The sequence below is a fragment of the Pongo pygmaeus genome, chromosome 13 (assembly GCF_028885625.2).
Source record: "Pongo pygmaeus isolate AG05252 chromosome 13, NHGRI_mPonPyg2-v2.0_pri, whole genome shotgun sequence".
In the NCBI taxonomy this organism is placed as follows: domain Eukaryota; kingdom Metazoa; phylum Chordata; class Mammalia; order Primates; family Hominidae; genus Pongo; species Pongo pygmaeus.
This window is the reverse complement of record NC_072386.2, coordinates 102,590,712-102,605,804: the sequence shown is the minus strand read 5'-3', so window position 1 is coordinate 102,605,804 and position 15,093 is coordinate 102,590,712. Positions and strand designations below refer to the sequence as shown.

At 40.2% G+C, this 15,093-nt stretch overlaps 1 protein-coding gene and 1 non-coding gene across 12 annotated transcripts in view; one reads left to right on the top strand and one right to left on the bottom strand.

Annotated features, from left to right (window-relative positions):
* SUSD1 (sushi domain containing 1) overlaps positions 1-15,093 on the top strand; it is a 141,064-nt gene that overhangs the window by 24,826 nt on the left and 101,145 nt on the right. For 9 of the 11 annotated variants that reach the window (XM_063650289.1, XM_063650288.1, XM_054500515.2 and 6 more), the window contains exons 3-5: positions 1,467-1,622; positions 7,212-7,364; positions 8,325-8,504. In XM_063650289.1, the coding sequence (XP_063506359.1) occupies positions 1,467-1,622; positions 7,212-7,364; positions 8,325-8,504 (489 nt within the window). The remainder of the gene's footprint in view (positions 1-1,466; positions 1,623-7,211; positions 7,365-8,324; positions 8,505-15,093) is intronic. The other 2 variants (XM_063650284.1, XM_063650286.1) reach the window with 2 other exon arrangements.
* Positions 13,021-13,124, bottom strand: LOC129044770 (U6 spliceosomal RNA). The gene has a single exon (XR_008504768.1). It is a non-coding gene; the product is annotated as a U6 spliceosomal RNA (small nuclear RNA).

Here is a 15,093-nt window from a genome sequence, read left to right as displayed (position 1 = left end):
CAGTCCTGCAATTTCCATTTCATGGTAAGTGCTCTCTAGAGGTGTATCAGTTTTTTATATTTTATACTGTATTTTTACTGTACCATTTCTATGTTTAGATATATTTAGATACACAAATACTTCCCACTGTGTTACAGTTGCCTACGGTATTCAGTACAGTAACATGCTATACAGGTTTCTAGCCTAGGAGCGCTACACTCTACCATATAACCTAAGTGTGTAGTTGGCTATGCCATCTAGGTTTGTGTAAATACACCCTATGATGTTCCCACAATCATGAGCTTGCCTAATGACACAATCCTCAGTGCGTGTCCCCATCATTAAGTGACATATGACTGTAAAATAAAAATAATAATAATAAAACCACCCAGATCTTCTGGAGGGTACTTTTGAGTGAGCAGGAATTGAGTACAGTTGTGAGAGGCCATTAAACGGATATGAGGGGCCCACTGGTGAAATAAAACACGAAGTAACAAACAAGCTACAAATTCATAAGTTGATGATTTTTCTCCCAAAAAAAGCTAACTGGGTAGATCAGCTCTAAAAGGATGCATAAACAATTTGGTCACAGGAGTTTCCTCTTAAATTAGAGGGTTAGGCAGAATCAGCAAACTATGGCCCATGGGCCAAGTTCAACCTGCTGCCTGTTTCTGTAGCTGGAGTTTTACTGGAACATAGCATTGCTTGGTAGTTTACCTGTTGTCTACGGCTGCTTTCACACCCATGAGCACAGGTGAGTTGTTGCAACAGATACTGTGAGAAAAAGTTTGCTGACCCCTGAGCTAGAGGGCAGAGATGAGAGGGAGATTTACTTTCATTTTGCATCTTTCAATGTCATATTATTGAACGAAAAACACTCCGGGCAAGCTTCTGGGGACTCATCGAGCATCCATGTTCCAGGCCTCTGCACTGAGGGACTAACATTATTCACCACAGGTCATTGACCATTAGCATGAGCTGTTCCTGCTCCTGCATTAGCCCTGCTCCGGATGAGGCTGCAGCACTAATTCCATTGCGTTTCTTGGTAGTTCAGAAGGAAGAAATTTTCCAGTTAATCACTGGCTGTAAAATCACCCTACCCTGGCTTTCATGAAAAAGCATGAGAATGGCTGAACTGGAAAAGGGGAATTCTGCTGGTTTGTTTCCGTGGGCCTCTGAAAAGATCTTTTTAAGCTTGGAAAAGTTCAAAGAGAACCCTCTTCTCCCAATCTCCAAATCAGACGGATTGCCAGATTGAGGTGTTGTGTTTCTCTTGGGGTTTCATACACTCCTGGCACATAACTAGGAGGGGCCCAGGTCCTGTAGTCTGGGGAGCATCGTGAAAGCAGAAGAGGCTGGAGAAATAGATCACCAAAGTGTGGTCACAGAACATTGGTTCCCGAGTCCATAGCATGGGAGGACAGTCTGGGCTGTTGAAGTCGGTGTGGATTGATAGCTCTTCCGGTGCCTTGCCTGTGTGTCAACAGATAAAAATGAGTGCCAGTTTGGAGCCACTGTTGTCTGTGGGAACCACACATCTTGCCACAACACCCCCGGGGGCTTCTATTGCATTTGCCTGGAAGGATATCGAGCCACAAACAACAACAAGACATTCATTCCCAACGATGGCACCTTTTGTACAGGTACTCAAGAAGGGGGCTGCGGTGTTGGCAATTGGCGATGACAGGATAGTATCTGGGCTGTGTATTTGTTAATATTAGGGAATTAATGTTAGTTTTGTTAGATGGGATAATGGTATTGTGGTATATAGGATAATATTCTTATTTTGGGAGATGCATGCTGAGGTATCTAGGGTTGTTATGATGATATATCTATAATAGTATTCCTTTAGTCTGTAAGCTACTTTAAATGGCAAAATGTAAACAACGATTGAATCTTGGGGGGATGTGGGTCTATGGGAGTTCATTGTAATATTCTTTTTTTTTCATTGTAATGTTTTGTTTGAACTTTTTTTTTTTTTTCTTTAAGGCAGGGTCTCACTCTGTTGCCCAGGCTGGAGTGCAGTGGCACAATCTTGACTCTTTGTAACCTCCGCCTCCTGGGTTCAAGTGATTCTCCTGCCTCAGCTTCCTGAGTAGCTGGGATTACAGGCACGCACCACCATGCCCAGCTAATTTTTGTATTTTTGGTAGAGATGGGGTTTCACCACATTGGCCAGGCTGGTCTCAAACTCCTGGCCTCAAGTGATCTGCCCGCCTCGGCCTCCCAAAGTGCTGGGATTAGTCATGGGCCACTGCGCCCGGCCTGATCGTTTTGATAATGAATAGTGAGGAGGGACTCTCTGGAGACGGTGTGCCTCCTGCAGGTTCCTGTAACCACAGGTCGGGGGGTCCTTGGGGTGAGTGGCACTCCACAGCTCAGAGCACACTATTCCGGGGACTGGCACCTGACTGTTGGCTCACAGGAGGTCAGAGTTGTCCCTGTTAAGAGATGTGGGCTTGCCTCGCACATGTGTGTGCTGAGTGAGGAGTGCGAGTTTTGGGAGCACAGGAGCTTTGTAGGTTGGGTCTCTGAGCATAGCCTGGTCGAATACAGGGTGGGGACAAACCCTCCTAATTTTTAGCGGCTCCTGTTATCTGAACTCTATAAACAGCATATGCTATTTAATGTTGCTCTCTGGCTTTCTAGGAAAATCTTTGAACAATAATGAGGAAAAGCAGAAAAAGCCTCCTGGTTCTAAGATGCTTTTGCATAGACTTAATGACTCTGCTGGAAAGCTTTGTGATATTTAAAGGTTTTCAGGAAAAATAAAATGAAAGAAGAACATATTTTGTCTTCTTAGCTACCAGGAACCATAGGTTCTTATGCTCGGATTCATCCTCCCTCTTGACTTGTACCAAGGCAGAATCTCTCAAAGGGTACATTTGATTTATTCTTGGCACAAATGAACACATTCCTTCAGAGAAAACATTTTATAATATCCTGTTGTTCTAGGTAGCAAATTACTGGCTGCATGGTTGCGGAAGTACAATGTTACAGTATTAAATTTTGTATATTAAGAAGAAAAGACACTGAAAAAAGTGTATAAGATGATGATCTAGTGTTTTGTTTATTCAATACACATTTCTCATGTACTTTTTCTTTTCTTTTCTTTTTGAGATGGAGTCTCGCTCTGTTGCCCAGGCTGGAGTGCAGTGGCATGATCTCGGCTCACTGCAGGCTCTGCCTCCCGGGTTCAAGCAATTCTCCTGCTTCAGCCTCCTGAGTAGCTGGGACTACAGGTGCGCACTGCCACGCCTGGCTAATTTTTGTATTTTTAGTAGAGACGGGGTTTCACCATGTTGGCCAGGATGGTCTTGATCTCCTGACCTTGTGATCTGCCTGCCTTGGCCTCCCAAAGTGCTGGGATTACAGGCGTGAGCCACTGTGACCCAGGCCGGAGTGCAGTGGCACGATCTCGGTTCACTGCAACCTCCACCTCCTGGGTTCATGCAATTCTCCTGTGATTCCCCTGTCTCAGCCTCCTGAGTAGCTGGGATTACAGGCATCCGCCACCATGCCCAGCTAATTTTTGTATTTTAGTAGAGACAGGGTTTCACCATGTTGGCCAGGCTTGTTTCGAAGTCCTGACCTCAGCTGATTCACCTGCCTCGGCCTCCCAAAGTGCTGGGATTATAGGCGCGAGCCACCACGCCCAGCCTTTCATGCACTTCTTATATGACAAGGCTGTGCTAGTGGGAGGGTGACGAGCAGACAGCTAATTTCAGTATAAAGTGTTAGTCATAGGTAAGCAAACAGCATTTACTGGAATCTAGGGGTCACTTATCTTGGCTGTGAGGAAGGAATCAGGGGAACTTTCTGGAGAATATGATCCCAGAAATTGTGTTTTCTAGGCTGTGGGGTTTTGCCAGGGAAAACTTACAACTGTATATTTATCAGCATATTTATAGTTCCAAGAGATGAATTCAGCTTTTGAAAGTTATGAAGAAGGCTGGGCACGGTGACTCACGCCTGTATCCCCAGGACTTTGGGAGGCCAGGGCTGGAGGATCACTTCAGACCAGGAGTTCAAGACCAGCTTGGGCAACATAATGAGACTTCATCTTTACAAAAAATAAGAAAATTAGCTGGATGTGGTGGCGTGTGCCTGTTGTCCTAGCTACTTGGAAGGCTGAGGTGGGAGGATCGCTGGAGCCCAGGACTTTGAGGCTGCAGTGAGCCAAGGTTGTGCCATTGCACTCCAGCCTGGGTGACAGAGCGAGACTTTGTCTTATTTATTTATTTTTTTTTAAGTTAGGAAGAAGAATGAGGAGGAGGAAGAGGGAGAAGGTTGGTGGGAACTGGAGGAGGGAAGAAGAAGAGGGGAAGAGGAAAGAGAAGAAAATATTTTATGTAAGGGCCAAATAGGTGTCAGCCAAACTAGACCCAATCTGCCTGGAACAAAATCCAGATCTAGGCTCTACTTTTATTTATTCCATTCTTGCAATGATTGAATGACCTTCTCTTTTGTAAAAAATTGAGCTATAGTTTACATACCATCAAATTCACCCTTTTGATGTATACAACTCAGTGGTTTTTAGTATATTCACAAAGTTGTGCTAGCATCACCACTGTCTCATTTTGGAGCATTTCCATGCCCCCACCATGAAGACCATGTCCACCGGCAGCCATTCCTATGACCTTTCCTTGTGAGTTCTCCAGTTATCACTTTGTAAAAGCTGATGAATTGCTTTTCTTGATAATACTGTTTCTTTCAGAATCACAGTTGCCAGAGAAACATCAGTGGGCTTTAGCTGGGGCAGAGCTTAGCAAGTGTTGGGGTATCAGCAGTTAGTCACTATTTGCCTGGAATCACAGGATGTGAATCCTAGTTCCTGGATTCCAAGGAATCCTGCATCCAGGTGTTTATTGTGCTTTGCAGAGTCAACATCAAGCTCAGGAGCTGGTTGCAGGTAGGCCTCTGAATGTCACCAATGTTAGAGGAGGAATGAATTGCTGGGGTTCTAGTGTGAGATGATTCCAGCCGGTCGTGGAGAACAGGCAGATGTTCTGGCCCTTAGAACTGCCCCCTGAATGACTCCTGGGAATCATGGAAACCACCATGAGCCACAACCCAGGAGAAGAAGCTCTGTGGCACTTCTTCTTGTGTGAGGGTGGTTTGACTTGGATGGGCTCCTTCAGCAATTGAATAGAATTACTGGTTCCCAAACAATGATTGCTGTGAGTGGAGAGGCGTTCATTGATCCAAGACCAAAAAGGAAAAAGAATAAAGAACATAAAAGTTCAAAAGGATTCTGAGATAATTTTCTTTTATCTTTTGGGGGCTAAAATGTCATTTAAGAAAAAGAAATTATAGTCAGGTGCATTGGCTCATGCCTGTAATCCCAGCACTTTGGGAACCAAGTGGGTGGACAACTTGAGGTCAGGAGTTCGAGACCAGCCTGGCCAACATGGTGAAACCCTGTCTCTACAAAAAGACACACAAAAATTAGCCAGTGTGGTGGTACACACCTGTGGTCCTAACTACTCAGGAGGCTGAGGCAGGAGAATCAGTTGAAGTCAGGAGGGAGCGGTTGCAATAAGCCAAGATCACACCATTGCACTCCAGCCTGGGCAACAGCGTGAGACTCTGTCTCAAAAAGATAAAAAAGAAAAAAAAGGAAATTATGATATTACTAGCTTTTTGAATTTTTTTTTTTAAACAGACTTTTTTCAATCATGCTGCTTCCTGTCTTCTGCTCAATCCCTGATGTTTTTATGCAAATGTCCTAGGAATTTCAGTTAGCGTGATTTTTGTTTTCTCCAAGTGGAATTGATCTATGTGGCTCTGATGAAAATAGTATGATTACTATTTTTAGAGTTGAGGGTCTTGCTGTGTTGCCCAGGCCGGCCTTGAACTCCTGGACTTAAAGCAATCCTCCTGCCTCAGCCTCTTGAGCAACTGGGACCATAGGCATGCCCAGGCACGCCCAGCTGATGGAATTCTTAAAGTTTTAAAGTCACTTCTGAGGGAAAAAACTACTAACTGGCAGAGAGATTTCTTCTCCAGCCTCTGGCTTATTGGGCAGTTTTTACCCTGTACCTGCTGCCTCTGGTAGTCTTCAGTCAGGTGCAAAAAATCTGCAAAGGAGCATGTCCTGTCCTTCCAGAAGCCTGTTTTAAGCCCGTCTCATTTTCATAAAATTAGTAAGACCTTTCCTAATTAAATTACCACCTTATTACCTGCCACACCATCCTATACTCATGGGCTGGGATTTTCAGTCTCTTGGAGATTGTTTTCCTTATTTAAAACATTAAAAATTTTGTTTATATTTTAAGTTAATTTTAAGACAGGTTCTCACTTTGTTCCCAGGTTGGTCTCAAACTCCTGGACTCAAGCAGTCCTCCCAAAGTGCTAGGTTTACAGACATGAGCCACCGTGCCAGGCCTGTAAATTGTTTTCTATCTGAAGCCCTACTTTAGATGTTTTAGTATGAGGTTGGGACTATTCTTTTGTTATAGTGATTTGGTATATTTATAGTGATTGGATATATTTATAGTGACTGGATATATTTTAGTGACTGGATATATTTGTAGTGACTGGATTTTTTTAGTGTTTGGATATATTTATAGTGATTGGATTTTTTTTAGTGATTGGATTTTTTTTTTCTTTGAGATGGGGTCTTGCTCTGTCACCCAGGCTGAGTGCAGTGGCGCGATCTTGGCTCACTGCAACCTCCGCCTCCTAGGTTCAAGTGATTCTCCTGCCTCAGCCTCCTGAATAGCTGGGATACAGGCGTGCACCACCATGGCTGGCTAATTTTTGTATTTTTACTAGAGATGGGATTTCACTATGTTGGCCAGGCTGGTCTCGAACTCCTGACCTCAAGTGATCCACACGCCTTGGCCTCCCAAAGTGCTGGGATTACAGGTGTGAGCCACCATGCCCAGTCAGGATATTTTTTAGTGATTGGATATATTTATGTTTTTGAGTTCATTTTGTTGGGTGTCAGGGAGCTGGTGATGGTTATCGGTTTTTGTAAAATCCCAGAACACACTGACAAACATTTATTGAACACTTGTTATGTTTTCAGTGCCTACGATATGAACGATATATGAGAAGAACCCACAAGGCATAAAATAAAATGTATGATACAACTGCAAACAAATGCATCTTTTTATAAGAGTAGCTTGAAAATGTGAAAAAAGGGCTGTCACAATATCCTCTCCTTTTTTTTTTTTTTTCTTTTTTCTGTTTTTCTCTCCTTTTCTCTATTTGGATTGGGTCCCAAGACATAGATGAGTGTGAAGTTTCTGGCCTGTGCAGGCATGGAGGGCGATGCGTGAACACTCGTGGGAGCTTTGAATGCTACTGTATGGATGGATACTTGCCAAGGAATGGACCTGAGCCTTTCCACCCAACCACCGATGCCACATCATGCACAGGTGGGTTTCTGCCAAAAAATGCAGCATCTCAAGGTGAAATTCTGTTGATGGTCACTTTCTTCTGCTCCAAGCCTGTGTTGGGGAGGTAGGTGGAGGTGATCTGATCCTTTGCACATTTTGTAAAACCTATGAAATAAAGCAAATAACAACAATCAAGTTAGAGGGGGCCATGCTAAAAAAGCTAAAATTAGGCTAGGAGCAGTAGCTCATGTCTGTAATCTCAGCACTTTGGGAGGCCGAGGCCGGTGGATCACTTGAGGTCAGGAGTTCGAGACCAGCCTGGCCAACACGGTGAAACCCCATCTCTACTAAAAATAAAAAAAAATAGCCAGGTGTGGTGGTGAGCGCCTGTAATCCCAGCTACTCAGAAGGCTGAGGCATAAGAATTTCTTGAACCCAGGAGACAGAGGTCGCAGTGAGCCGAGATCATGCCATTGCACTCCAGCCTGGACAACAGAGTGAGATCTCTGTCTCAAAAAAAAAAAAAAAAAAAAAAGCTAAAATTCATAAACTTAAAGGATTTTTATTAGCAGTTAATAGATATTCTGATATTAACTACTATGTTAGATAGTAAATGCCAATGATTTGGTAAGGTCCTTGCATCTCAAAAGTGACCCTGAAAATCATCAAGGTACATATATCTTAAGGTATTTTGCAATTCAGATTTTTTATTTCACTGGACAAGGCTTCTCTTTAGTTAGTGTAAATTAGTGAGGGTTGATTGCTAAGTTATTTCAGCTTTGTGCATGTATAGATGCTTTACCTGTGGAAGGCCAAAAGATTGAATAAAGACAATTGTTGGAAATGTTCCCAGAAGTCATGTGGGAATGAACCAGTGTACTTAAAATATGGCTCGGGGGTGTGTGTGTGTGTGAGGAATAGGGTAGAGGTGGAGAGAGATTGTGAATTTTGAAGATTTACATTCACAAGGTAATGAATTTGACATTAATTTATTTTCAGAAATAGACTGTGGTACCCCTCCTGAGGTTCCAGATGGCTATATCATAGGAAATTATACGTCTAGGCTGGGCAGCCAGGTTCGTTATGCTTGCAGAGAAGGATTTTTCAGTGTTTCGGAAGATACAGTTTCAAGCTGCACAGCCCTGGGCACATGGGAGTCCCCAAAATTACATTGCCAAGGTGAGTTTTCAAAAAGTTCAGGTTCCCAGTTCATACCACCTTGAACTGTTTTCATATTTTTCTCTAAATTTCAGTTTCAGGGAGTAAATGAATTAGGTAAATCTTTAAAATTCCTATTTGTTTCTCATAGATTTTCAGTTGATTTTCTTGATTTTTCAGGAATAGTATCATATCATCTGCAAATCATGATAATTCCATTCATAAAATTTTCTTTCTTCATGAAAGTTATGTTTTTCTCTTGATTGATCACTTTGATCAATCACTTTGATTTCTCTTGATATGATCATATATATACTATATAACATATATTATATATTATTTATATATAATATATATTAGATAGTATATATATTATAGATATATATAATATATATCTATAATATCTATAATATTAGATATATATTATATATATGTATCTGGGTTCAAGACACATATATATATCTAACATATATATACACTATATGTTGTATATATACTATATATAATATATACTATATAATATATATTATATACTATATTATATATAATATAGTATATAATATATAATATATATACTATAGTATATAATATATAATATATATACTATAGTATATAATATATAATTATATTATTATATACTATATATATATTATACTATAGTATATATAGTATATACTATTATACTATACTATACTATACTATACTATACTATATACTATACTATACTATATATAGTATATATATAGTATACTATATATAATATACTATAGTATATATAATATATATTATATACTATAGTATATTATATATATTATATATACTATAGTATATTATATATACTATAGTATATAATATATAGAATATATAATATAGTATATAATATATAGAATATATAATATAGTATATAATATATAATATATAATATAGTATATAATATATAATATAGGATATAATATATAATATATAATATAGGATATAATATATAATATATACTATAGTATATAATATATATACTATAGTATATATAATATATATATTATATATAGTATATGTATATATTTTATATATATATATTTTTTGAGACAGAATTTTGCTTTGTCACCCAGGCTGGAGTGCAGTGGCATGATCTTGGCTCACTGCAACCTCTGCCACCTGGGTTCAAGCGATTCTCATGCCTCATCCACTCGAGTAGCTGGGATTACAGGCACCCACCACTACACCCGGCTAATTTTTGTGTTTTTAGTAAAGATGGGTGTTCATCGTGTTGGCCAGGCTACTCTTGAACTCCTGACCTTAAGTGATCTGCCCATGTTGGCCTCCCAAAGTGCTGGGATTACAGGTGTGAGCCACTGCACCTGGCTAATATTTGGCATATCTAATCATGTCTACTCATATGGCACTGTGTGCCAAGTATTATTTTAAGCACTTTATATATGATGATGGACCACATTATAGTGGTCCCATAAAATCATAATGAGACTGAAAAATTCCTATTGCCTAGTGACATCGTAGCCATCATAATGTTGTAGTGCATCACACTCATATGTTTGTGGCATTGCTGGTGTAAACAAACTTGCTGCTCTGCCAGCAAGTACATTACTGTATGTACATTACTATACATAAAAGTGTACAGTAATGTCCTAGGCCTTCACATTCACTCACTATTTACTCACTGACTCACCCAAAGCAACTTCCAGTCCTGCCCTTATGGTAAGTGCCCTATTATAGGTGTATCATTTTTTATCTTTTATTCTGTATTTTTACTGTATCATTTCTATATTTAGATATATAAGTACTTCCCACTGTGTTATAGTTGCCTATAGTATTCAGTATAGTAACATGCTGTGTGAATTTGTAGCCTAGGAGCAATAGGTATACCATACAGCCTAAGTGAGTAGCAGGCTCTACCATCTAGGTTTGTGTAAGTACACTCTGTGACTTCACACAATGAAGGAATTGCCTAATGATGCATTTCTCAAAATGTATGCAGATTGTTAAGTGATGCATGACTGTAATTTGTTTAAGGTCACATAACTAGAGACAGAGCTGAACTTGAACCCAGGAATTCTAGTTTCAGAATTGTTTTCAGCCACTTTGTTATGCTGCTTCTGTTTTTATGATGACACTGGCTTTTGGTTAGTTTTTTAAAAATTTTGGCTTTCTGTTTCTTTTTCCTTTTTCTTTTTCTTTTCTTTCTTTCTTTTTTTTTTTTTTTTTTAGAGAGATCCTTGCTCTGCTACCCAGACTGGAGTGCACTGGTGCTCCTGGGCTCAAGCCATCCTCCCGCCTCAGCCTCCTGAGTAACTGGACTACAGGCACGAGCTACCATGCCTGGACAATTTTTGTATATTTTATAGAGATGTGGTTTCGCCATGTTGCCCAGGCTGGTCTTGAACTCCTGGGCTCAAGTGATCTGCCTGTCTCCGCCTCCCACAGTGCTGGGATTCCAGGCATGAGCCACCACGCTTGACCTGGTTTTCTGTTTCTCTGTCTACAAATATTATCATTTTATGTGCCTGTTTCCATCTGAAAAGTGAAAAAAAATTTTTTTAATTACCATTTTTCTAGTTTTTGGCTATATGTCCATAATCTAAAGGAAGCATCAATCTATTCCCACTTTTTAGGAATTTCTTTTTTTTCATTGGAAATAAGTTATTTTTATCATGCCTTTTAGGCAGGTGATTATATATATTTTTTCTTCTTTTAAATAATAATGTGGCCAGATGTAGTGGCTCATGTCTATAATTCCAGCATTCTGGGAGGCCCAGGCAGGCAGATAGCTTGAGCCCAGGAGTTCAAGACCAGCCTGGGAGTGGTGGTGCATGCCTATAGTCCCAGCTACCTGGGAGGCTGAGGTGGAAGGACCACTTGAGCCTGTGAGGTTGAGGCTGCAGTGAGCCATGATTACACCCTGCCCTCCAGCCTGACAGAGTGAGACCCTATCTCATAAAGAAAAAAAAAAAAAAATAATGTGTGGGTTATATTGTTAGATTTCCTGATAATGATCAGTACTAGTTGCTGGAATGAATTAAGCTGGGTTTTTGGTGTTTTATTCCTTTCATTTGGATTATATTTGCTAAATTTTACTTAGAAATCTTGCATTGATATTCATAAGTGAAATTGCTCTGTTTTCTTTTCCTGTGCCATCTTTGTTCAGTTTGGTATTAATGTTATTCTGAATTTTAAAAAAAAGAATGTAAAAATTTCCTTCTTTCTCTATTTCTGGAATACTACAAATAGAATTTTTAAAGATTTGGGAGATTCCACCTATAAAACCATCTGGATGTGGCACTATTGGAGAGGTAGCCCTTGGAATATTTGGACTATTTTTAAGTTCTTCCTATACTTACTGGTGTATCTAATCATGTCCACTCTTTTTCTTTCCCTCTTAAGATCAATTTTGGTAAATTATGTATTTCTAGAAAATCATTTACTTCATCCAGATTTTCCAATTTATTTGTGCATGCAAAGAAGTGTAAAGCCTTCTAATTTGCTGTAGTTATATTTGCTTATAACTATTTATCGTAGTGAAATATTAGAAACAATCTCAAATGTCTAACAGTAAGAGATTGGTTAAGTAAATCAATCCCTTAAAATGGAATATTATGTATCCAATAAAATTATGTTAGAAAAACAATATTTAAAAAAGAATATTTATTGCAGGCCAGGCACAATGGCTCACACCTGTAATCCCAGCACTTTGGGAGGCCAAGGCAGGCTGATCACGAGGTCAGGAGTTCGAGACCAGCCTGGCCAGCATGGTGAAACCCCATCTCTACTAAAAATACAAAAAATTACCTAGGCATGGTGGCGTGCACCTGTAATCCCAGCTACTCGGGAGTCTGAGGCGGGAGAATTGCTTGAACCCGGGAGGTGGAGGTTGCTGTAAGCTGAGATTGTGCCACTGCACTCCAACCTGGGCAACACAGCAAGACTCCGTCTCAAAAAAAAAAAAGAATATTTATTGACATAAATAAGTATTAATAGTATGTTTCAGAGTTACAAATTCTATGAATAACAATCTTAATTTTGAAAAAGTTCCTATATACAGATAAGCTTAGAAAAATGTTTAGAACACCATACATCAAAATGTTAATGGTGATAATTTCCATTGGGGGGGTTTGGGATCCCGGACTTCGTATATATACACACACACATATATATACAGTTATACATACATATATATATACATATATATATATACACTTTTTTTTTAGATGGAGTCTCACTCTGTTGCCCAGGCTGGAGTGCAATGGCGCAATCTAGCTCACTGCAACCTCTGCCTCCTGGGTTCAAGCCATTCTCCCTGCATCAGCCTCCCACGTAGCTGGGATTACAGGTGTCTGCCACCATGCCCAGCTAATTTTTTGTATTTTTAGTAGAGATGGGGTTTTGCCATGTTGGCCAGGTTGGTCTCAAACTCCTGACCTCAGGTGATCCGCCCACCTTGGCCTCCCAAAGTTCTGGGATTACAGGCATGAGCCACCGCACCCAGCCAATTTTTATATTTTATATACTTTCTGTATTGAAAGAAATTTTTTTAATGGAATACTTAATGCATTTGCATGTCATACTTGCACAGGGATCATGCTAGTTTCTGTATCATTCCAATTTTAGTATATAAGCTGCCAAAGTGAGCATGACGGAATTTTTCACATATCAGACAAAGAAACCTGTTTTCATTTTGGAAAAAAGAGAAACCCTCACAATTTTCGTTGAATTTATTGCATAGTTAAGAAACCCCAGTGATGTGCATGGCTAAGTTAATCATTTTGATATTCTGACTTGCTGTGTAGGCTCTACACGCATTTTGATCATTAATTATCATCCTTAGGGGTTAAGAATTTCTAAAGATAACATTTTAGTTCTAAGATGATCTTTCAATGGATCAACTAAAATGCAGAACTTAGATTAAAATGTGCCATAGTGCCTATCAAAGAACCCTCTAAGGATTGACATAGGAAACCCCATATAAAACCATTTAGATTGCCTTGAAAATTAGCAATCGTCTGGATTATTAGACTGAGAATGTAGAAAATTAATTTAGAGGAGAGTGCTTGCTGCATTTTCCCAAAGAACTGTTATTTAAAAGATCTTCGCTTCTTTTTTCCTTCTCTAATAACTGCTCCCTCTGCCCGCTGACACCCTCCTCCTCCTCCTCCTCCCCTGTGTCACTACATGGCCTCGGTTTCTCACTGCTGTGCCTGCTCCTTTCTGAGCTCACACACCCCTTCTTATTTATCCTTCAGTCTTCTTTGGGACTCTAGAATCTGGGCCATGTGCCAACTGACATTGTATTTTTATCTCAGAGTTACAAAGCCACAGGAATTGGGAATTCCACTAAAAACACTAGAAAATTATGAACTTGGATGCTGCTGAGCAAAAGGGTGTTTTTTGTTTTTTCTTTTAGACTGGGTGTTGCTCTGTCACCCAGGCTGGAGTGCAGTGGTGCAACCACGGCCTACTGCAGTCTTGAACGGCTGGGCTCAAGTGATCTTTCCACCTCAGCCTCCAGAATAGCTTAGACTACAGGTGTGTGCCACCATGCCAAGCTATTTTTTTTTTTTTAATTTTTCACAGAGGCAGAGTCTCACTATGTTGCCCAGGCTGGTCTCAAACTCCTGGACTCAAGTGATCCTCGTGCCTTAGCCTCCCAAAGTGCTGGATTATAGGCATGAGCCACCGCACCTGGCCTATTTTTAAAATTTTTTATGTATATCTTTTAGAGATGAGGTCTTGCTCTGTTGCACAGACTGGAGTGCAGTGGTATGATCATAGCTCAGTGCAGCCTCAAACTCCGGACTCATGAGATCCTTCTGCTTCAGCCTCTCACTAGCTGGGATTACAGGCATGAGGCATTGCACCTGGCCTCCTTGCTTTAAAAAGTTTTTTTATTGGGTAAAATATACATAATATAAAATTTTCCATTTAATCACATATAAGTGGACAATTTAGCACCACTAAGTACATTCACAATGTTGTGTAACCATCACCACTATCCATTTCCAGTACTTTTTCATCATCCCAAATGGAAACTGTGCACCCTTTAAACACTAACTCCTCATTCCCTCTCCCTCTAGACTCTGGTAACCTCTATCTGCTTTCTGTCACTAGGAATTTGCCTATTCTACACACTTCATATATGTGGAATCATATAATACTTGTCTTTTTATGTCTGGCTTCTTTTGCTTAGCATGTTTTCAAAGTTTACACATGTTGTAGCACGTATCAGAACGTGATTCCTTTTTAAGGGTGAACAATATTCCACTGTATGGATGGATCACATTTTATCCATTCATCTCTTGGTGCAGCCTCCCTGCTTCCTGCTTATCAAGCTCCTTTTCATGTTTCAAGTTTCAGCTTAAATGTCACCTCTGGGGCCAGGCGCAGTGGCTTATGCCTGTAATCCCAGCACTTTGTGAGGCCGAGGCAGGCAGATCACAAGGTCAGGAGATCAAGACCATCCTGGCTAACATGGTGAAACCCCGTCTTTACTAAAAATACAAACAATTAGCCAGATGTGGTGGCGGGCACCTGTAGTCTCAGCTACTTGGGAGGCTGAGGCAGGAGAATGGTGTGAACCTGGGAGGCAGAGCTTGCAGTGAGCCGA